This window comes from Nycticebus coucang, chromosome 19 (genome assembly GCF_027406575.1).
Source record: "Nycticebus coucang isolate mNycCou1 chromosome 19, mNycCou1.pri, whole genome shotgun sequence".
Classification (NCBI taxonomy): domain Eukaryota; kingdom Metazoa; phylum Chordata; class Mammalia; order Primates; family Lorisidae; genus Nycticebus; species Nycticebus coucang.
Genome location: NC_069798.1, coordinates 72,397,395 through 72,420,488, shown reverse-complemented (window position 1 = coordinate 72,420,488; position 23,094 = coordinate 72,397,395). Strand labels below are relative to the sequence as shown.

General features: G+C 43.8%; 1 protein-coding gene across 1 annotated transcript in view; it reads left to right on the top strand.

The window, feature by feature from the left end:
- PARD6G (par-6 family cell polarity regulator gamma) overlaps window positions 1-23,094 on the top strand; it is a 98,221-nt gene that overhangs the window by 35,044 nt on the left and 40,083 nt on the right. The window contains exon 2 of the mRNA XM_053571962.1: window positions 9,287-9,509. Coding sequence (XP_053427937.1) covers window positions 9,287-9,509 — 223 coding nt within the window. The remainder of the gene's footprint in view (window positions 1-9,286; window positions 9,510-23,094) is intronic.

Sequence of the window (23,094 nt, the reverse complement as noted above, 5' to 3'; positions counted from 1 at the left end):
CTTTGATAAATTAGAAAGGATAGACAGCCAGGCCCAGTGGCTCACACCTGTAATCCTAGCACTCTAGGAGGCTGAGGTGGGTGGATTGCTTGAGTTCAGGAGTTCAAGACCAGCCTGAGCAAAAGCAAGACCCCATCTCTACTAAAAGTAGAAAAACTGAGGCAAGAGGATCGCTTGAAGACAAGAGTTGGAGGTTGCTGTAATCTATGATGACGCCATGGCACTCTACCTGGGGTGACAATTTGAGACTATGTCTCAAAAAAAAAAGAAAGAAAGAAGGTAGACAGAGACAGCAATAGAATACTAGATAGGATAAGACAGATGGATAGCAGTGATACATGGATATCCTTGTTTTCTAATGATACATGGATATCCTTGTTTTCTAATTATGATAAAATGATGTTATTGCTGAATACATTTTAAAGTTAATAAAAATGATCTTCATGTAGAGGCTGATATACTTTTGCTTGTTGATCTTGGTATTTAGTATTTGAGATCATTTTTAATAACTTCAAAAAAGTGAATTCCCCCCATTGTTTACTATCCTGGTGTAGGAATGAAAGTTGGGGTCTACTGCAGAGTAGAATACATATCATTATCAATACAGTAATGGAATGACAGCTTATTAGCTGGAAGCTTTGGGGAAAAAGGATGTGCACATCTGTGAACTTCCTAGTAACACATGCTCTTGCTCTTTAAAAAGAAAGATGAGATTCACAGGCCATATAAATTTTTTGGCAGGTACCTAGAATTAGCCATTTGCCTAGGAACCCTGGATCCTTTTGCAGTGATTCACAACCTGTGGGTCTCAACCCCTTTGTAACAATGAAAATACATTGCGGCATTAGGAAGGTTGAGAACCACTGTTGGGAAAAGAACCAGCGTACAATCAGGTTGCTGTTGTGGAAATTGGTAGACTTTTCTGATGCAGCTTTGTACTAATTTGTTGTTGACCTAGGCCAGTCAGAACAGTGCAAGCTTTCCTTAATAAATTTAATCTTGTTTTTTAATCTTTAACTGAAGTTCTGTTACTGGTTCGGAATGAAGAGATGACCTCCCAGGAAACACCTTCCCTTTGAGGTGTTTGCATATGGGATGACAGTAGGTGAATGAGTGAAGCCCAGCAGAAGCTGAGGCGGTTACCCTGTTTTGAACCATCTGTGTGAAAATTGCCTTCATGAGGGACACTGAGAATATTAGGGATTTGTGAGTGTCTTGCTGACCTTGAATGGTGGTCTAGGCCAGTGGTCCCCAACCTTTTTGGCAACAGGGACCAGTTTCATAGAAGACAGTTTTTCCAAGGACAGGGGCAAGAGGCGGATGGAGGATAGGACAGGAGGTAGAACTTAACGGTGATGCTGTGTGGCCCAGTTCCCAAAGGTCTGTGGCTCAGGGGTGGAGGACCACACATTTAGGCATTGTCATGGTGAGCCTTATGGTCTAATGCAGTGGTCTTCAAAACTCACATACCTTCTAAAACAATTTTGAAAAAATACCACTGTAAAGGGGATAATATATTTTTAAGTTGGCACCTAAATTTTCTATAATAAATATAAATAGTTGCAAAGAGTATAATTTCCTACATGCTCTAAATATTTTATTTAAAAATAAAACTTTTGAGCACATGATCTTTTAAATATAGCCAGTGAAATCTAAATGCTATGGTGACATCATGCATTTTAAAATAGGATGAACGAGCTCTTTTTAATAGTCAGAAATTCTACATGGTTCCTTTTTCTCTTTGATTTCTTCTTTCCATTATTCCCCTAAGAGATTTTGGTCTATATTTTATCCTAAAATTTTTTTGCTTAGTTATCCTGACAGTCTTCTCTGCAACAAAAATACTTACAAAAATTGAAGTTAAGGGTTTTTTTTTCCTTGTGGCCATAAGGCTGTATTTGTTAAAAATATTTCTAAGCTGTTGTTTAATGTTATAAAGTTTTAGTTTGCAAGATGAAAAGACTCCTAGAGATTGTTTGAACAGGAATGTGATTGTAATTAACTCTCATGGACTACATACTTATGTCCAGATGGTAAATTTTATGTTATCTGCATCTTATCATAATTATGAATAAAAATAAACAAACAGATTTTTACAGTAAACAAATTTCTTTTTTTTTTTTTTTTTTTTTTTTGTAGAGACAGAGTCTCACTTTATCACCCTCGGTAGAGTGTGATGGCATCACAGCTTACAGCAACTTCCAACTCCTGGAGCTTAGGCGATTCTCTTGCCTCAGCCTCCAGAGTAGCTGGGACTACAGGCATCCGCCACAACACCCAGCTATTTTTTTGTTGCAGTTTGGCCAGGGCCATGTTTGAATCCCCCACCCTTGGTAAATGGGGCCCGCACCCTACCCGCTGAGCCACAGGTGCCTCCCAGTAAACAAATTTCTAGATTGAATTATTACAATTATCAAATTATGATTAAAACACAATTGTGGGCTTGGCACCTGTAGCTCAGCAGCTAGGGCACCAGCCACATACACGAGAGTTGATGGGTTTGCATCTGGCCCAGGCCTGCCAAACAACAATGACAACTACAACCAAAAAATAGCCAGGTGTTGTGACAGGCGCCTGTAGTCCCAGCTACTTGGGAGGATGAGGCAAGTGAATCGCTTAAGCCCAAGAGTTTGAGGTTGCTGTGAGTTGCAAAGCCAGGGCACTCTACCCAAGGCGACATAGTGAGACTCTATCTCAAGGAAAAAAGAAAAGAAAAAGTGAATAGTTCTAATGACCAAGCAATATATCTTACAAGTCAAGTAGTTCCCAATTCTTTGCTTTCTATAAAATTGAAAGTTGTCCTAATTGAATTGTCAGATAATTATCAATATAATTTATGCCGCCCTCAGTAGAGTGCTGTACCATCACAGCTCACAGTAACCTCAAACTCTTGGGCTTGAGCGATTCTCTTGCCTCAGCCTCCCAAGTAGCTGGGACTACAGGTGCCTGCTACAACGCCCGACTATTTTTTGTTGTGGTTGTTATTGTCATTGGTGGCCCAGGCCGGGTTCGAACATGCCACCCTCAGTATATGTGACTGGCGCCGTAACCACTGTGCTACGGGCACAGAGCCAGAACTATTCAATTTTTTAGTTTCTGGTACATATACTAAAACAAAGCTTTACCAAGAATTACATGACAATAAATTACACTTTCTACTTCCTTCATTTAGTGGCCCCTTGTTTAACATGATATAATGGAGAAATAAAAATATTAATTTAGGGTTCGGCTCCTGTGGCTCAAGCGGCTAAGGCGCCAGCCATGTACACCTGAGCTGGCAGGTTCGAATCCAGCCTGAGCCTGCCAAACAACAATGATGGCTGCAACCAAAAAATAGCCGGGCGTTATGGCAGGCGCCTGTAGTCCCAGCTACTTGGGAGGCAGAGGCAAGAGAATCGCTTGAGCCCAGGAGCTGGAGGTTGCTGTGAGCTGTGATGACACAGCACTCTACCTAAGGTGACAGCTTGAGGCTCTGTCTCAAAATATATATATATATTAATTTAGTACTCCATACCAATATGATTTTTTTAAACTTTATTCAAATTAATATGAGGGTACAATATTTAGGATACATTGTTCTCATTTCCAAGGTAAAGTTCCATTTGTAGAAGAGCCCCTCACCCAGGGGGCATGTTATACACCCTCACAATGTGCACATTAGGTGAGATCCCATATCATGCCCTCCTTCCTTCTGCCATGCGTCCTCCCCTCACTTCCCTCTACCCCCAAACTGAACTATACTAGTGTTGTATTGTTCTTAGGAACATGTAATTGTTTATATATTGATTTCATATTAGTATGGAGTACATTGGATATTTATTTTTCCATTCCTGTGATACTTTACTGAGAAGAATGTATTTCAACTCCATCTAGCTAAATGTAAAAAATGTAAAGTCTCCATCTTTTTTAAGTGGCTGCATAATATACCATGGTATACATATACCACAGTTTGTTGATCCATTCATGCGTTAATGGGCACTTAGGTTGCTTCCATGACTTGGCAATTATGAATTGAGCCGTAATAAACGTTCTAGCACAAATGTCTTTGTGGTAAAATGATTTTTGTTCTTTTAGGTAGATACCTAGTAATGGAATTGCAGAGTCACATAGAAGGTCTACTTTTAGATTTTTGAGGATTCTCCACACTTCTCTCCAAAAGGGCTATATTAGTTTGCAATCCCACTGCAGTGTAGAAATGTTCCCTTCTCTCCACATCCATGGCAGCATCTGATGTTTTGGGACTTTGTGATGTGAGTTAATCTTGCTGGAGTTAGGTGATATCTTAGAGTGATTTTGATTTGCATTTCTCTGATGATTAAAGACGATGAGCATTTTTTCATGTGTTTTTTGGCCATTCGTCTGTCATCCTCAGAGAAGCTTCTGTTCAAATCTCTTGCCCACTTACAGAGAGGGTTATTTGTACTTTTCTTATTGTTTGAGTCCTCTGTAGATTTTAGTTATCAGGCCTTTGTCAGATTCATAACATGCAGAAATCTTCTTCCATTCTAAGGGCTGTCTGTTTGCTCTGTTTGTGGTACTCTTTGCTGTACAAAAGCTTTTTAGCTTGATCAAGTCCCAGTTATTTATTTTTGGTGTTGCTGCAACTCCTGGGGGAGGGGGGTGTCTTCCTCATAAAGTTTTTTCCGAGGCCAACATCTTAAAGTGTTTTCCCTACACTCTCTTCTAGAATTTTTATTGATTCATGTCTTAAATTTAAATCTTTTATCCAGTGAGAATCAATTTTTGTCAATGGTGAGAAGTGCAGGTCCAGTTTCAGTCTTCTGCATGTGGATGACCAGTTCTCCCAGCACTATTTGTTTTAGGTGCTGGGATTCTTTTCCTATTGCATGTTTTTGTTAGGCTTATCAAAGATTAAATGACAATATGTGGCTGGGTTCATCTCTAGATTCTCTGTGCTATTCCACAGATCTATGTCTCTGTTTTTGTGCCAGTACCATGCTGTTTTTATCGCTATCTACCCTTGTAATATAACCTGAAGTCTGGCAACATGATCCCTCCAGATTTGTTTTTATTTCTAACAACTGTATTTGCTATTCGGGGGTTTTTATGGTGCCATATGAATCAAAGAACTATTTTTTCAAGATCTTTAAAGTATGACATTGGTACTTTGATGGGGATTGCATTAAATCTATAGATTGCTTTGGGTAGTATGGATTTGTTTTATTTTTTTTGAGACAGAGTCTCACTGTCACCCTTGGTAGAATGCCGTGGTGTCACAGCTCACAGCAACCTCAAACTCTTGGGCTTAAGCAATTCTCTTGCCTCAGTCTCTCAAGTAGCTGGGACTACAGGTGCCTGCCACAATGCCCAGCTATTTTTTGGGTGTAGTTGTCATTGTTGTTTGGCAGACCCGGGCTGGATTCAAACCCGCCAACTCCGGTGTATGTGGCTGGCACCCTAGCCACTGAGCTATAGGCGCTGAGCCTAGTATGGATATTTTAATGATATTGATTCTTCCCAGCCATGAGCATGGCATGTTCTTCCATTTTTTGACATCTTCTGCTATTTCCTTTCTCAAAGTTTCATGATTCTCTTTATAGAGATCTTTCACATCGTTTGTTAGATATAGTCCCAGGTATTTCATCTTCTTTGGGCTATTGTAAAAGGGATAGAGTCTTTGATTTTGTTCTTGGCTTGACAATTGTTGGCGTATTGGAAGGCTACTATTTGTGGGTGTTGATTTTGTAACCTGTGATGCTGCTAATTCCTTGATCGCTTCTAAGAGCTTTGTAGGTGAGTCCCTGGGGTTTTCCAGGTATAAGATCATGCCATCTGTGAAGAGGGAGAGTTTGACTTCCTCTGCCCCCATTTGGATTCCTTTGATCTTGTCTGATTGCAATGGCTAGGACTTCCAACACTATGTTAAATAGCAGTGGGGACAGTGGGCATCCTTGTCTGGTTCCAGATTTCAGTGGGGATGCTTTCAGTTTTACTCTGTTCAATATGATATTGGCTGTGGGTTTGCAGTAGATAGCCTCTATTAGCTTAAATATACCAGTATGATTTTTAAATAAGATGTCTCTATCATACTATATTTCACATCTCTTTTTGTCAAAACTTTGGAGCACGTTCAACTTAGGAAGCATGTTCACCATATATATGGCAAAGCAGCCTCATTATCAAAAACAAATCAGACTTGTTTCCTCTCAAGAAAAAGTATGAATTCATTTTTTATTTTAAATTAACATGTTAAGACATACTTTGAGAATGTACTATTATTAAATGTACTGAGACATAGAGATTCATCTTAGATTAGTTGGTAAATGCAGTTAAGATTTAGACATTATAGAACTAATATTTAACATGTGCTATTTGTCAGTATTTAAATTATAGTGACTACCTTGCTAAGTCTCGCAGGAAGTGAGGAATGAGGGGAGTCCTGGCCTTCCTGGGTGAATGTAAGTACTCGTGGCCTGGAGGAGGAGGAAGGAGTACTCAAATGAGAATTATATACAAATTTACTTACCAATTTCATTATACATGATTATTTTATGTATTTAGTGAAAAGAAACCTGCAAACTGATAAAAACCAATTGCTTTGGAAATTAGCATCTATTAGCTATATGAGATGGGAGCAAGCAGGTTGATTATTAGTGAAATAAGAGCTTTGTGATTTAGATAGAAAATCGTAAGGAAATTGCATAATATGTGTCATCAGGTTTATGTCTTGTGTCTGAAATAATAATCTGCATTGCCCACATGCTGGGCCAGCTAGTTGTGCATCCTTTGGTCAAACACTGAGAAGGAATATAATGATCATCTTTGAATAAATGGAGGAAGTGTGTCAAGGTCTGCTCTGCACAAACCCCCACCTACAGCAGCTGGGAGCCCTTCTCTCCCCTCTCTAGGTAGAGCTGCTTGCAGAGGTGTGACTTTGGCCAGACACCAGGTTCTGGGGTCGGGCTTCTTTTCCTAATGATTTGTGTGTGCAAAGCAGGACTGAAGAGTTTTGACTAAGCACTGAATGTGGCTTTTCCAACTCCAGTATTTTTAATTATCCCACTGTTGTGTACCCTGGAGTTTTTTATTACTGGAGGCAATGCAGGGTGGGTGAGAGGCTTGTTTTGCTTTTGGTAACCTGGGGAAGTGTTTTTTTTTTTTTTTTTTAATTAAATCATAACTATGTACATTAATGCATTTATGGGGTACATTGTGCTGAATTGATATATCATGTGGAATGCTTACATCAAACTGATTAACATGTTTTTTGAAAGGAGGATGAGAAAGGAGATTTAGGCAAATCAGTTTCACTAAGAGAATTTGCCAACTGTTAGGTCATGGCTGATTCCTTTAAAACCAGTAGTTCTCTGTGTGTGGTCCCCAGACCAGTGGCATCAGCTGCTTCTGGGAAATACAGTCAAAAAATCAGATTCTTGGGCTGTACCCCAGAACAGCACTCTGAGAACCCTCCAGGTGATTCTGATGCAAACACACATGATCTTAGATTATTTGCCCCTGGCTCATTCATAATGATATATAGTCATTATCAATATAAAATAATAACTACTGTAAACTTCAGACACTTAACTTTTCTATACAGGCAGCCCCCAGATTATTAACAACCCACCTTACAGCATTCAGTACTTACAAGGGGCTCCCAAGGCTCCCTACGACAGTAATTTACAATTAATCAAATCAGTAATTCTGAACTACTTTCTTTTGCGCTCGTAAGCGCATGTGTGCAACCCGCTGCGTCCTCTCACAGCCCGGGGCTGGGTCCGCAGGTCCCTCAAGCACAGCGTGGCTGTTAACTTTCCAACGCAATTTTGTGTTGTCGGTGTTCCCACTAGGACTTCGCCTCCAAAGCCGAAGTCCTCATCAAGTCCAGGTGAGTCTGCACCAAAGGGAAAGTTGATGTTGATGGAGGCGAAATAATTAAGTGTTGGGGAGAGGCTGGGTGCCGTCCCCCTCCTGGGCGCAGTGGTCTCAGTCTCCCAGGGCATCTGTGCAGGTGCAGTGGGGGATGCAGCGTGAGAGAGGCAGCAGCTCCAGCAAAGTGTCAGTTGTCGGAAAGCAGGATAGTGGGTTAATTACGGAAACAGAAAAGTGGTTACTGGTTTGAACATCAAAATCAGAGTAACATTCCTTTAGCCTAGCATGGATGCAGCATTAGGCAGGTATTAACCATTAATACTGCTTTTGAAACTTCTTCTATCTCCTGTCTAAACTGTCATATGAGGTTGTTTTTATGTTTTTGTGAATTAAAAGAAAGAGCACAATAGTTTCTGTAACTTATTGCTACAGCACAGGGATATTATTATTACAGTATCACACTGCATTATTATTGCCTCATATAAGCCATTATAGCATTGTTATTATTATCATTACTATTGTATGTGCGCTGGCCATCAGTGTTCCAGTTACCTGTGAATCTCACTTACACACTTCTCAGGAATGTGCCTCTTCTGTCACCCAGGGACCAGCCTGTATATTCGATTCACTATAATTAGTTTTCATTTACATTGAAGAGCACAGAATGTGCAACACCTGGTGAACAAGGGTCCCTAATTGCCAAGTAGAGGAGCCAAGTCCTGAACCCAAATCCCCAGGTCCCTCTCCTGAAAGGGTGGCCTGGAGCTCTTGGCCACCTAATTACAGATCCAAACAGGGTCCAATGCTATCTTTTGAAGAGAAATTCTCTCTGTCATCTTTTGAACCCACCGTCTTTGTCTCCTCTGGCTTTGTGAAGTACAATTTTTTACTAGGGTCTTTCATTCTTTGAGTTTTACTGCTGTTTCTGATCCTTTAAAATGTAGCTATTTTATCCTATTAAAATACAAATCAAAACACTTCTAACTTAAAATTAAAACCTGTAAGGCTTTGCCCATTGGAAAAAGTCCTGAAGTTTCATCTGGCCCTGTCTTGCCTCTGAGTTTTCTAGGCCTATGAGCATGAACTCTTGTTTCATTCTAGCCATCATATTTGTATTAGTTTAGACTTCGCTTTTTCCTACAGCCTGAATGCCATGGCTTGTCCTATCTTGTCCTCAGGATTTAAGTGGATATGGGTGTGAGCCTTCCTGGGTCAATGTGGATGAAGGAGCTGCCTCTTGGTCACTACTATTTTTAATTTCTTAAGGTTCCTCCTCTTCCTCAGTGATAATTTCTTGTTTGTAACTGTTACCTGTGTAAGAACAGAGACATTGTCATTGTCTCCCCAGGGCTTCCTGGAGTTCAGCAAACATTTGTGTATTGAGTAAACTCGCCAGGACTTATTTCTGGGCTTTTTTTCTGGTGTTTATTTACTCTGGTCTCTTGCATTTTAGTTTGGGGCAGAATTCCGAAGGTTCTCCTTGGACCGTCACAAGCCTGGGAAGTTTGAAGATTTCTACAAGCTGGTCGTGCACACCCATCACATTTCCAACAGTGAAGTGACCATAGGCTATGCAGATGTGCACGGTGACCTGCTTCCCATCAACAATGATGATAACTTCTGCAAGGCTGTCTCAAGTGCGAACCCCCTGCTCAGGGTCTTCATCCAGAAACGAGGTAACAAGGAGGCTGACCTGGCTAGTCTTATTCAGCAATTATTTAAAAAATAATTATAGTTTTCAGTTTTGTCTGCCATTACAGGACCATGTGAATCTGTTTCCCATCTTGTAATGGGAGATTAAGGAAATTAAAATGGTTTTGGTCAATATTTATTTATTAGAAAGACTTAAAATATAGCAGAACCTCCATAGATGACTACCTCCTTAAGTTGACCTAATTTTCACAGACCAAACAGACATGCCGCACATGTGTCAGTAGAGTAGGCCTTGTTCCTTATGGTGACCACTTCCATGTGTTGACCAGTTACAGTTCCTTCAGAGGTCAGCTTATATAGGTCCTCCTGTATTTAAACTGACTGCATTTTCCACCTTAAAGAATGTTAACTTCCAACTTTTAAATACTGAGGAAAAAACAATATTGATGCTTTAGCTATTTTAACTGGAAGCAAGTGAATTAAGCAATGAAAAGTCATCAGTTAGTAGACTAGGAATGAAACTTGAGGTTCCTAATACATGTCTGTCACTGTCTTTTTAGGATTGGGAAAAAGTACTAGCAGTACATTATAACTTTGATTGACTTTTAACCTTGAAGCCCTAGCTTTGTAATAAGTAATAACAATATCATTTTATGTCAAAATCAATTACTAAACAGCTTAATGGCGGAAAGCTCGAGGTGGGGGGGCAGATGCCCTCCTGTAGACTCGTTGGGGGAGCTCATGTGTCAGAACTGCATTTTGCATTTTTTTCTCCATCTCTAAACTTGAGAGTACCTTGTCATTTTAAAATAATATGCTGAAGAAAAGACCCACCTGCAGGGGAGGCTTGACATTGGGAAAAATGGGACTTTCAGAATTGATTTAGTGATGATAGCCCTTCCTTCCTTGGGAGGACCTGTTGTGCACACAGAGACACCAATTGTCTGCAGGGGCAGAATAGCCAGTGGACACCCTGCACATGACTTGTACAGTGGTCACTGCTGCCAGGCATTTAAGGTGCAGCTCAGAAGTCTCTGGGGAATTGGGTGGGGGTGGGACTGAGACCAGAGGGAGGATCTGCAGTGTCCTGTGGGCAGGGCCGCCCCTGTCCATCTGCAGATCAGGCCCTGCCCACTCAGGGCCCTCCCTCCGGTTAGGTTGTCCTGAGTGGTGCCCACAATCCTGCAGGTCAATATTAGCTGTTCCTGTTGCTCCTGCCTGTGGGAATGGACGGGAACCACAGGAGACCCACTGACCTCACTTCAGGCTAATTCTGTCGAGGTTCAGTCCTCTGCTAAGTGGAAGAAGCCAGTTTCAGAAGTTCATCTGTTGTATAATGACTTACAGTTGATCGTGATGATTCAAGATTCTGTGCTGATGAAACGTGCTCAGAGGTTGATGGGGACTGACCCTATATCTCCCCAGGAGCCGTGTTCTGTGTTAATTGAGAGCTCATTTTGACTTTATAGAATAAACCACTGTGAGTATCCAAGTCCTGTTCTTACTCAGCCTGGTGTCCTTCTGATGGTGCTGAAAAGCCAACACAGCTCCACTTCCTCACAGTGGCCTGAGGGGATGGCCTGAGCTTAGCGTCCCTACTGGCCCCCTGGACTGCTGGAGGCCAGGGTCAGGGTGCACGGCTCTGTACAGTATCCAGCATGCCCATCCTTCACTACTAGCCCGCTTCTGTCCACCTGCACTCTGCTACACACATACACACACACACCCAGAACTCTGTGCCCCTTGCCTCAGGCTGGAGTCTGTGCACACATGCTGCCTGGCAAAGGCCTGGTCTCAGACCACTCTCCCCATGAGCTGTGCCCTAGTCTACTTCCTCTGTGTTTTATTAACTGCTCTCAGGGCTAGTTTGCCATTCACCTCTACCCACCCAGATCACAGAGTAGGGCTTGTTTCTTGTTGTGCTCAGTCACAGGTTATGGCGTTGCTCACAAGTACAGGGCCAAGCAGCCATGGGAGGGTGCTATGGGAACCAGAGATGTGCACTTTGTTACCATCTTGCAGGAAATAAGCCTTTTGTCCTCTGGCTATAGAGTTGGGTTTAAAGGCTGGCAGAACACAGCTGTACCTTGGAGGCCAGCCCACTCCAGCTGAGATGAGGCAGGATGCGCCGGTCTGTGTGGTGTGGGTGGGAGCGCGCTGACCTTTCAGCAGCTCCCACAGCTTTGCCTCTTTTCAGCTGGATAGCTGGGGCCCTGCATCCTGTTCTTATCATTTATTTTTCCTTCCTTCTCTACCCTTAGAGGAGCATCCTGGAGTTTAGCTGATTTGGGGTTTCTAAATTTTGTGTTTTCAACATGAGTGGCTTGCCAACAGCCCTGCCTTTTCTCTGTCATGTGCTGGTGTAGAACAGGGAGACCCCACCTTCTCACCAGCTCTGTGACAAAGGCACGTGCTTCACCCTGCTGAGCACTGATGTCCTCACCTGTAAAATGAGTTGTTGTCAAGGTTAAATAGGAAAACATTCCAACATTACTGAGCCCTTGACCAGATCTGTGGCCTGTGCTGTCCTCAGTGGGTTCTTCCAGTAAGGATGGTAACATCGGAGCTGGAGTGTATCAGGGCAGGTATGTAGCTGTGAACAGTCAGGTGCCCCTGTGTTGAGGACAGACCCCCTGATCTGTGTGACTGGTGAATGTCACACCAACCCAGGTGTCCACTGGAGTGGGTGCAGAGATAAGCCCTCCCAGGTTGACACTCACAATCCCATGACCTTTTGACTGCAGCAGGGTTCTGAGGTATTGGTCATTGTCATGCTATTTCCATGATTCTACTAAAGTCACACCCACTCTGTCACTTAATAACTCCTGTGCATTGACATATTTTTTTAAATATATTTTAAGAGGAAACTGTTACTGTCACAAATGAAAAACCAGCATCCTTCTAATAGATGTTGAAATAAAACCACAACTAAGTTTAAAAAAATTGATGTCATTTAAAATAGTCTCTTCCCTCAATCCACAGAGAGATGTGGCAAAAAATGCAGTCAGTATCCCTTGTGAGAGGATGTAAAATCCCTCAACAGAGCACCAGCACATGGAGAAATGCATCCACATAAAGCCTTGTACACAAATGTTCACAACAGCCAGAAGGAGAAGCAACCCCAGGTCCATCAACTGATGAGGAAATAGTGTGTGTGTGTGTGTGTGTGTGTGTGTGTGTGTGTGTGTGTGTGTCATACATGGAAAATCTTTCAACCATGAGAAGAAGTGGTGTGTTGACACAGGCCACAGAGGGATGACCCTTGGAAACATGCTGAGTGAAGAAGCCAGACATAGAAGTTCACCTCTCGATTCTCCTCGCTTGAGGTTCCGTATTGATGAAATGTTGTGACCAGAGGCTTGTGGGAACTAACCCTGTATCTCCCCAGGAAGGATGTTCAGTATTCGTGAATTCAGTGCTCACAGTGATTTTATGGAACAAACAACCATGAATATCAACAATTAACTAAACACAAAAAGTCTAGAATGAGCAGGATGGACAGATAGAGATAAAAAGTAGATTCGTGGATGCCAGGGGCTGGCGGAGGAAGAATTAGGAGGATCGAGGCTTCTTTTTGGGTGACAGAACTGTTCTAGAACTAGAGATATGTTTAAATATACTAACCACCATTGAATCAAATGGGTGAACTTTATGTAGATTATATCTCAGTAAAGCTGTTAAAAAACAGAAAGTCCTGTGCTTTCCCAGGGCTGACCTACTGATTAGCTGTGTTCAGGTTTGTAGGTCAGAGCGGTGGCCCTAGGTAAGGTTTCCTGGGTTTGTCTCCACCCTTTATTTCCAAAATATAGCCATTCTCAATATGTGTGTGTGCTTTGACCTTTTTTTTTTTTTTTTTTTGAGACAGAGTCTCACTGTGTCACCCTCTGTAGAGTGCTGTAACATCACAACTCACAGCAACCCCCAACTCTTGGGCTTAAGCAATTCTCTTGCCTCAGCCTCCCAAGTAGTTGGGACTATAGGCGCCCACCACAATGCCAGACTGTTTTTTGTTGCAGTTGTCAATTGTTGTTTTAGCTGGCACGGGCCAGGTTCGAACCCTCCAGCCTCAGTGTATGTGGCTGGTGCTGTAACCACTGTGCTACAAGCTTTGACTTTTTAATTAACATATTTATTCACATATTTTTTAAAATTCTCTCTTTCCCTGGAGAAAAGAGAGAAGCTTCCTAAGTTCTCTGAGATGCCCCAGGTGGGCACAGGAAGGTGGAGTCCTGCACGGCCTCCCTCATCCTCACAGGGAGTGACTTTGTCCCTGTTAAAAACAGAATAGAAATCACAGATATTTTCACATCATGTAGTTGTACTCAAATATCCTCAACATCATTTACAGTAATCATTTTTAAATAATGCCACATACTGTTGTTTAATGCCTTAACATGAAAGCACAAATAGCAATGTATCACACATTGCTCTAAGTGTCTTCAAAATAACTTATTTCCTTTGTAATCCCCTGTAGTTTATGCATTTAAAAATGTTGTTCTGAGAAGGAGTGCCCAGTCATCATCAGGTTATTAATGGGCGCTTGGCACATACTAGGCTAGGTGCCCCTCTTACATGTGAGGTTCAGACTACAGGTTGGGAGTGCTTTGGCCTCCATCCTCACAGGGCCTCAAGATATTACCTTGAGAACTATGTGTATTATGCAGCATCTCTGCCCACCAAGTCAGCAGACCCCCCCACCCCAGCTCCTTCCCTCTGTATTTACTAGCCTTCTCCTACATCTACCTCGGTACAGGCTTTCCCCATGGGCAAATAGAAGCTTTGCCCACTTAAATAAGAGAACAGCAGTTATCAGAAAGAAGTGGCCATGTAGGAGAACCAGACTCATGCTGCAGTATCTGGGTGAGTTAGTTAAGGGCCCACTTCTCTGTCCAGTGAGTTAGTTAAGGGCCCACTTCTCTGTCCCCCACCCTTCCCAGGGGCTGGAGAATGCCTTGGGAAACTGGCCCTAGCCAGAGAATGCAGGACCAAGACTGGCAAAAGATACTCAGGGTCTCATTCTATGTTTAGCAGAAGAAACAGGAAGTACAAACAGTAATTTTTCACCACTTAACCATTAAATAAATGCTTTAATACCAGGATACCCTGTAGGTCCATTGCTTACCTCCAGGACACACTTTCCCAGAGTATGTGAGAAAGTGTGAAGGCTTACTGACACTGAAAGGTTTTCAGAAAAATTAGAGTGTTCTGAAGTATGTGCTTTAAAGTAAACATGAACACTGCACATTTGTATGTGTCTGTTAACTGTCTTGGCATTCTGGACATTGTTAGGGATTCCTAGAATGAAGATAGCACAGTTGTCAACTTTTTAGTTTATTAGAAGTTGCACCCAGGGGTATATTTGCAGTGATTTCACTTAAGTGAATTGTAGAAAAAGTTAAGGAGATTCTTTAAAGTAAAACATGGAATCGTTGAGAATTTGGTTGTGGACACTGGGAGGATTTAAAGTACAAAGTACATAAATCCTGCTTATGGTTGATTTTCTGGTAGAACAGGGTCTCACTCTCTCACCTGGGTAGAGTGCTGTGGCATCATCATAACTCACAGAAACCTCAAACTCCTGGGCTCAAGTGATTCGCCCACCTCAGCCTCTCCCAAGTAGTTGAGACTATAGGTGCCCACCACACCCGGCTAGGTTTTTTTTATATTCGTTTGTTTGTTTTGCCAGGGCCAGGTTTGAACCCACCACCTCCAGTATCTGGGGTCAGCACCCTACTCCTTTGAGCCACAGGTGCCGCCCTAGTTTTTTTTTTGTTGTTGTTGTTTTGTTTTCTTTTCTTTTTTGTAGAGACAGGGTCTCACTTATTTTCAAGCTAGTCTTGAACTCCCAGCTTCAAGCAGTCCTCCTCCCTCACCCTCCCAAAAGGCTAGGATTGCAGGAGTGAGCCACTGTGCTGGGCTTCTTGGTTCTTATCTAAGTACCTAGAGGTGTGTTTGGTTTTGAATTATGAGTTCACTGCTCAGGAGGAAACACTCAGTTAAGCTTCCAGAATTTAATTTCTGTATTCCTTTCCCATTTTATTCTCTTTTCTCAGATAGCTAGGGGTTTGAGGTTGTATATGTTGGGGATGGGGAAAGGTATATTTTTGCTAAATTAGCCCCACGTAGGAATATAGAGCATGGAATTTACCCTCTGGTGTAGGAACTTCTCCATGAGACACATTGGCTTCTTTAATTGCCACAGATTCTTGGGAGTTTGTATATTTGAAGGATTTCCTTTTTGTTTTTTTACGTTAAAAAAAAGGCAGAGAGTCTCTTACCACTGTGCTATGGGAACATGGAGTAATGCTCAAAGCCGCTGGTCCTCGATTGGGTGTGCGGGAGGTGGAGAGGAGACAATATGCTGACAGCTCCTCTCAGAAAAAGGGATCGGAGCTCCCCTACCCAGAAGATGGGGCTGCCTCCAGTCACCCCCATGAAGGCTGTGCTCTGCAGGCCCTGTCTGCAGACCCTGCTCTTCCCGTGATCTTTGTGTCCCTTCTTTTTTCTGCAGTTGAGCCTATAGGGATAGAGAGGAAAACAGAGATGACTCACCTTTATTCTCTGATAGTCCCAGCAAAACACCTCTCTATAAATGGTGAGAGTTTATATTGATTGAATTGGATTCTATTCTTTTTTTACTGTTTTTTACATTATTCAAACCCATAGAGTGTTTATAATTTGAATTCTTTTAAAAAACCAATATATCCTAAATAAACTCTGTCATTAAACTCTTTATGAAACTTCTTTTGTTTTTAGAAAGTCTTTCCTATGAAATGGTAATAATCCTACCACCCTAAGGCAACAACTGCTGACATTTTGGCAAAATCATTGTAGGCTTCTCACATAGATGCTATTAGTTGATTGCAGTTTTATGTAAACATGGTCACAATGTACATACTGCAGAGATTATTTTTTAACTCAGCATTGTATTTTTTGTCTTTTCGCAGATATATATAGATACGCATTATCCTTTTAGAATGGACAGATCCAGCTCACCACCTGTAGCTCAAGCAGCTAAGACGCTAGCCACATACACCGGAGCTGGCAGGTTCGAATCCAGCCCAGGCCTACCATAAAACAATGACAACTGTAACCAAAAAAAAAATTTAAAAATAGCCGGACATTGTGGAATGCACCTGTAGTTCTAGGTACTTGGGAGGCTGAGTCAACAGGATCGTTTAAGCCCAAGAATTTGAGGTTGCTGTGAGCTGTGATGCCACAGCACTCTACCCAAGGCGACAGCTTGAGACTCTGTCTCAGGACAAAAAAAAAAAAAAAATAGAATGGACATATTCGTTATATTAATCTGACAAAGTGTAACCAATCCATTATGATTTAACATTTAAATTGTTCCAATTGTTCATTTTTATAAACTATTGACCATTTTTATATAATTGTTGAGTTCTCTCTCTAGGGTAAAATACTAGAAATGGTCTTGTTAGGTGAAAGGTATGTTTGAACTCAAATACAATTGCCAATGGACCTCTCTTTATTAAGGCATTAGAGTAACATTTGAATTGGTTGTTTTTCACTTAAAAAAAAATATCTTTGAAAACTGTTCTTGCATGGTGATGGAAACTTACGATCTTTGAATTTTACCTCTTGGATTCTGCAGTAAAGGCTGACAAGGGTCTGGCCTGAGGTGCGGTGGCTGCCTTCCTGCCAGACACACAGACCTGGAGCAACAGGGGTACCCCCTGCCCTGGACCCGGGATCCCACCAGATCCCCGCTTGCCCCAAGTACCTGGTGCTTTGTGGTCATGGACTGTCCTCTCAGACCGGCCCCATGTTGAACTTTAGCAAAATCAAAGTAGATGCCGCTGCAGGAGCAGATCACACCTGTCATCACAGCCAATGCCTTGTGTGGCTGAAATTTCTTATTTTGTTGTTTACACAGCTCAATAAGAAATGAGGCCTGGCCTGGAGGCACAGTTAGGGGCTTTCTTTTTCAGGTTTAAACAATGCTGCCCAGACAAAGTGATTAGTTTTCAGGCTGCTTGTGTTAGCAGGATTTGTCTTTGAAACAAATCTTTTAAACCCCAAACAGCATGGTCCTCAGATAAGGTAACAGGAATGCTTCTCTGTCTCCAGGGAGGGTGAGGGTCTGCTGCTGTGCACTTCAGAGGGAGGGACTCTTCACCACTGGGTATTCTCTGCTCCCCCACCCCTCAGCATGGCATTCACTGAGTCCTGGAGCCCACCTGGCCACTTGGAATGTAAGCGGGACACTAGTCCTAGGGCCTCAGGGTATGCGCTGGGCTCCCTCGGGTGCTATGCCAGATGCATTAGGTGAAGCTCTGCTCACTCAGTGCAGCTTCCTGTGCAGGCAGCTTGCTGCCAAGAAGATGAAAAACAAACAGCATAGGAAGGGGCGTGGAGGGCCTGAGCCAGCTGGTCCCATGGGGCCAGCAGAGGTGTGCCAGGAGGTTGGTGCAGCTAATGCATTCCCTGAGCTTCAGAAGCCTGAAGCTGCAAGCCACCAAGAAAGTCAAGGACTCCCCTACCTTCTCATGCCTTCCATGACTACACACTCTGCCCCTGGAAGCAAGGCCACACCTTGCCCACCTCTGGAAAACCAGCAGAGCAAGCCCTGGTCAGATTCTGGGGAAAGCAGTGGGGATCCAGGTACTGTGTCCTGAATGCCAACCAAGGCTGGGGATGACAAGTGCCTCAGCCTCTGCAGGGCTGGGTCACATCAGAGCTTTCCAGGCCTTGTTGGAAGTAGGTGGCCACAGAGATTTTGGAGAGTTGACTTGGCCTTTGGCACCTCCCAGAACTCATGTTTTCCTTTTGTTCCTCTTTGACCTAGATGTTCCTACGTAGGTCAGTCAGCAAGGAACCCTGTACTAAAAGTCCAGCCTGTTGGCATCATTGGTAACCATCCCAGAGTCATCGCTTCTTCAGGGTGTGCTCTCTGTCAGACACAGTCTGTTGTAGGCGCCTCCCGGTTTGTGTCTGTAGCGCCAGGGCCCCTCTGGTCAACCCCCCTGAATTCTGAGGAGTGTTCAGGTCACCAATTACAGGAAGGCCTCATTAATTAGGCACCTGCTGTGTGCTCTGCACTCATCTGCATCCTGTGGACACAGGCCCATGTGTGGCTGCTTCCCTCAAAGGACCTACAACCCCGGCAGGTACATCTCCTAAGGAGACACAGCCCCAGGGCAGGAACTGTGGCATCTAAGCAAGAAGCTTCTGCTTTCGTCAGAGGGTCCAGGGAGCTCTGCAAGGAGGTGGCAGCAGAGCTGAGTGTGGGGACCAGGTCATAAGGAGACAAGGGCCTTCAGGGCAGCCAGAGAAGGAAGGCCTTGGGGGGAACCAAGCGTGGAGGGCTTGGTTTAGAGGTGCCAGAGTGAAGAATGTGCTGGGAAGCTGGCAGCTCCATGAGAGCCTGGTGGTCATTTCCTTACCTGCTAACAGGTGCTCACTGAGGAGCTGGCAAATACAAGGCCCATGGAGGACACTGCTGGGGTGTCAGGTGCTCTGCAAGGTCTTCCTCAGAAGGGCCTGGAGAGGAGGGAGCATGCAAAAGCACCTCCACAAGGGTTGGTAGGGCTGGGCAGTCTGTACTGGAATTGCCTTGAGTTGAGATGCTTTTAGTGCATTTAGGTGATGCATCACTTGTGTAGGCAAGAAATAATTGATGAGTATTGGTCTTAAATTGTGTCCCATTAAGCATTTTGTATCTGAGGCATCTTTGCTAGAAAAAACACCAGGATACTCCATGTAATGAAGTCCTTACCTCTGACTCAAAAGCAATCTCATTTAATCTATACTTAAACTGTGGTTTGAGGATTCCTAAACTCAGGAAGCTGTTTATGTTACAAATTACCAAGTTTTTAATCTAATTAAATGCTGTTCCATTTGAAGGAAAGTCTTTTTAGAAAAGAATGAAGGGAGCCTGCAGTAGCATTGCCCCATGGATGGTCCCTTGGCTGTCTGCACAGGTGGACACTGCCCATGGATACTGTCTCTGTTTAAAGGGCTGGTAGTCCTACAGTCTGGCTCCCTTTGCCCAGAGGGTGAGTATGGAGACTAGGAGTTGGTGGAGATCCCAGTGGCCTCCCACCAGGCCACTGAGAACAGAGGAGACAATTTTAGAACTCGGCTGCAAGGCCCTGGATGAAATGATTGGGGCCCCCTTGGCCTTAGGCTGGAGGTATACACTTCTTTCCTCCTTTGCTATTTTTCTTCCTCCTTTGATTCCCCAACACCAGCCTGTCTTCCAGCCTGTGACTGTTTTCCTGTGTCCAACCTGGCTTCACCCCTGCTGCACTTTTCTAGGCCCTAGGTGACCTGTGGTACCCCTGGCTGGCATGTGCTGGCTTCCTGCCGCCTTTCCTCCTGCTGTTACTCTCCTGCCCACCGCACAGCTAGACCGAGGAGGAACATCGCAGCGCTCCCTGAGGGTTGTCTCATCACAGCCAGGCCTTACAGAGCCACCCAAACTGGCATTGGTCTCACACCTCCACCTTGCATTTTTGGGTTCTCTGACCCTGTTCATGTCGTTCCCCTGCTCGGTTATATCTGTCTCTTTCTCTTTAACATCTACTACTTACTAAAATTCACCTTTGATACCATGTTTACTTCAGGGACCCTTAGAAATAATTTCCCACATGTCCAGGTGACCTGGTGATATAACACAGGTTGTAGATCTCGCCCCAACCCACAGACTAGGGCTGCCAGGGCTGAGGTCAGGGCTGTGCTTCTCCCATGACTCACGTGCAGTATGGTTGATGAGCCACTGCCTGAGAGCAAACAGAAATGTTTATTTAATATGTTACTGTTAACCAAGTTTTTTTTTTTTTTTTTTTTTGAGACAGAGTCTCCCTATGTCACCCTCTGTAGAATGCTGTGGTGTCACAGCTCACAGCAACCTCAAACTCCTGGGCTTAAGCAATTCTCTTGCCTCAGCCTCCCAAGTAGCAGGGACTACGGGCACCTACCACAATGCCTGGCTATTTTTTGTTGTAGTTGTCGTTGTTTGTTTGGTAGGCCCAGGCTGGGTTCAAACCCGCCAGCTGGGTTCATGAGTATGTGGCCTTGCCCTAGCCACTGAGCTACAGGCACCGAGCCTGTTAACCAAGGATTTTTTAAATTATCATGGGACTCTCACAACAAACCTAATTGTATAGTTCTTGACTAAAGTAGTTCGGATGATATTTAAGGCGTGCAGTGGTTGGGACTTTTTGGTGCCTTTACGCAGAGGGTGCAGAGGCAGCAACACCCAAGGACCGCTCTCCGAGGAGGAGCCGTGTCCCATTCCCTCATGCTCAGAACCAGGAACTGCTTTTGTGGCCAGCATCACATTAAAGCCATATCGCCTAAATGTGTCCAGGAGAACCCTTATTTAATACTGCATTAGTATAAAATTGTTCACTGCAGAAATGAACTACCTGTACTAGTTTGCAGTCAAGAGATACAAAAATTTCCACTATGAACTTTTTCTTTTCCAGAAACGTAAGCAAGATTTTGATTTCCTCTCACATGGCAGCTGCTTTCCTGTTTTTGCCTGTGTTTCTGTATTTTCCATCCTCTCCTATTGGAAAGTGATTTGTCACAAGCAGCGCACTCCACCTGTACCTTGGTACTCATATCCCCAAGCTCTTTTGTAGCACTTTTGTTTTGTAACACAGGAGACAGAGAATAAGGGTAGGGATTACAGTTGCCCCTGAGCTGCTGTTGTGGGGCAAAGATGCTGGGCTTCCAGCAGGCCCTCTGGGAGGTGGCTGGAGGTGAGGCTATGCTCTGTCAAACTGAAGATGTGCACAGTAGGAGGATTACATTGCAGCTGTTTTTAGGCATATAGTTTAGTAGCATTAAATACATTGTATAGCCATCATCATCATTCATCTTCAGAATTTGTTAATGGAACTCTGTACCCATTAAAGCATTTTATATTTTTGATACATTGAAGTCAAAGTCCAAAATGTAGCTCCATAACTATAAATATCAATTCCTATAAAACATCCATGGGGCATGTTTCTAACTGGTATGTCTGTGGTTTTGATAGAAATTTCAAATCAAAGGATGAAGAATTATACTTAAAAAAAAAAAAAACTTAAATAATCTCCATTTGCTGATGGCATCATTGGGCCATATCTGTGGCTGTCCCTTGCCCTGGTCACTCATACCTGATTCCTATGCATGGACAACACCCCAGACCAAAGACAAGACCTTCAAAGAGAAGGCACCAGCCAGAGCCAAGTGTCCATGTGACTCTGCCAAGGGTTTCCGGCACTGAGTTGACCCCCAGGAAGGGGCTGCAGAGGCAGGGGGCACACTGGCCCACCAGCTGCGTAGGGCTCCTCTGAACTCTGGAGTCCAGTCTGGGAAGTGAGTCTCCAAGGTGGCAGTGTTCGTGCCGTAGTGTGAGGCCAGTAGTGACCCAAGAACTCTGACAGCTCTGGAGCTTCAGTCACCAGAAGATTCTGCCACGTGAAAAGCAGCAGGGAGGCTGGGCCCATAACAAGAGATAACTGACAGGAAACTGGGAGCCCTGGGCTAACCCTCCTCCCCAGACCAGCTGTGCTTTTCTTCCCTGCTTACCTTTCCTGCCTCCTTCACTGTGTCTTTGGTGTCTGGACCAAACTGCATGGCTTAGGAAACCTGAGGCACCCTCCCATGCCTCAGGACAGTCACGCAGCACCAGCGCTGGCTGGGTAGTCGTGGGCCTTCAGGCCCCAATGTGGGATCTGCTTTCCCCTCTCACCTGGGCCTACCCAGCAGTGGGATCTGCTGCATGGGAGGTGCTCCAGATCTGCTCCCAAGTGCCAACTAAACAAGGACCCCTGCCACACAACGCCCTGCTTGTGTGGTCAGACTCTGAAACCACCAGCAGAAAGTGTGTTGTTGATAAGCTTCCTCCCAGGAATGGGCCCACGTCCCCACAGCATGTCTCTTCTACAAAACCGACTCTTTTGGCCTTTGGGTCCCAACACCTTCCAGAGTTTTCAATCACATGGAAATACTCCAGTGGTTAATAGTGACCTTGCACATTGAAAACATGAAAATGGGTATTTGGGAGTTCAGGATACTCATCAAGATAGAGTTGGATGGCTCTGACTGATTTTGATTCAAGGTTGAGGAGCCTGTTTGTCAGTGCTTGGCATTAGGGTTCTATCTCAGATTCCCAACATGAGCAGTTCCTGTAATGAGCAACTCCTGCAACAAGCAGCTGCCTTGCCTCCCTCATCCTCTGGAATGTGTCTAGCCATGTTTGGTTAGTAGACATCAAGTATCCTGCTGTGTCAGAGTCATAGGAACTTGAAACTGAAGGGATTTTAAAGATCATCAACTCCAATTTTCTTACTTCTAGGTCAGGAAATGAAGAGCCCTGCCAGGCTAAGTCTAGGTTGCCGACTTTGGCTTCTGACCATATGTTCTTACCTTGTGACAGGCCTTTGCAGACTTGGTTTTCTTGCAGACCAAAACCTAAATGGTTTATGTATTCTGGGACCAGATCACATGACAGCAGATAAAAGAACCAGTAGGAATCCAAGTATCTACATTATATCAGGCTGCCACTGTGTATGGTGAAGTCAGGCCTGTCCCATCAGCCCAGGACACTTGTGGGGCTCCAGCCATTGCCAGGCCTAGTAGCGCTTATGG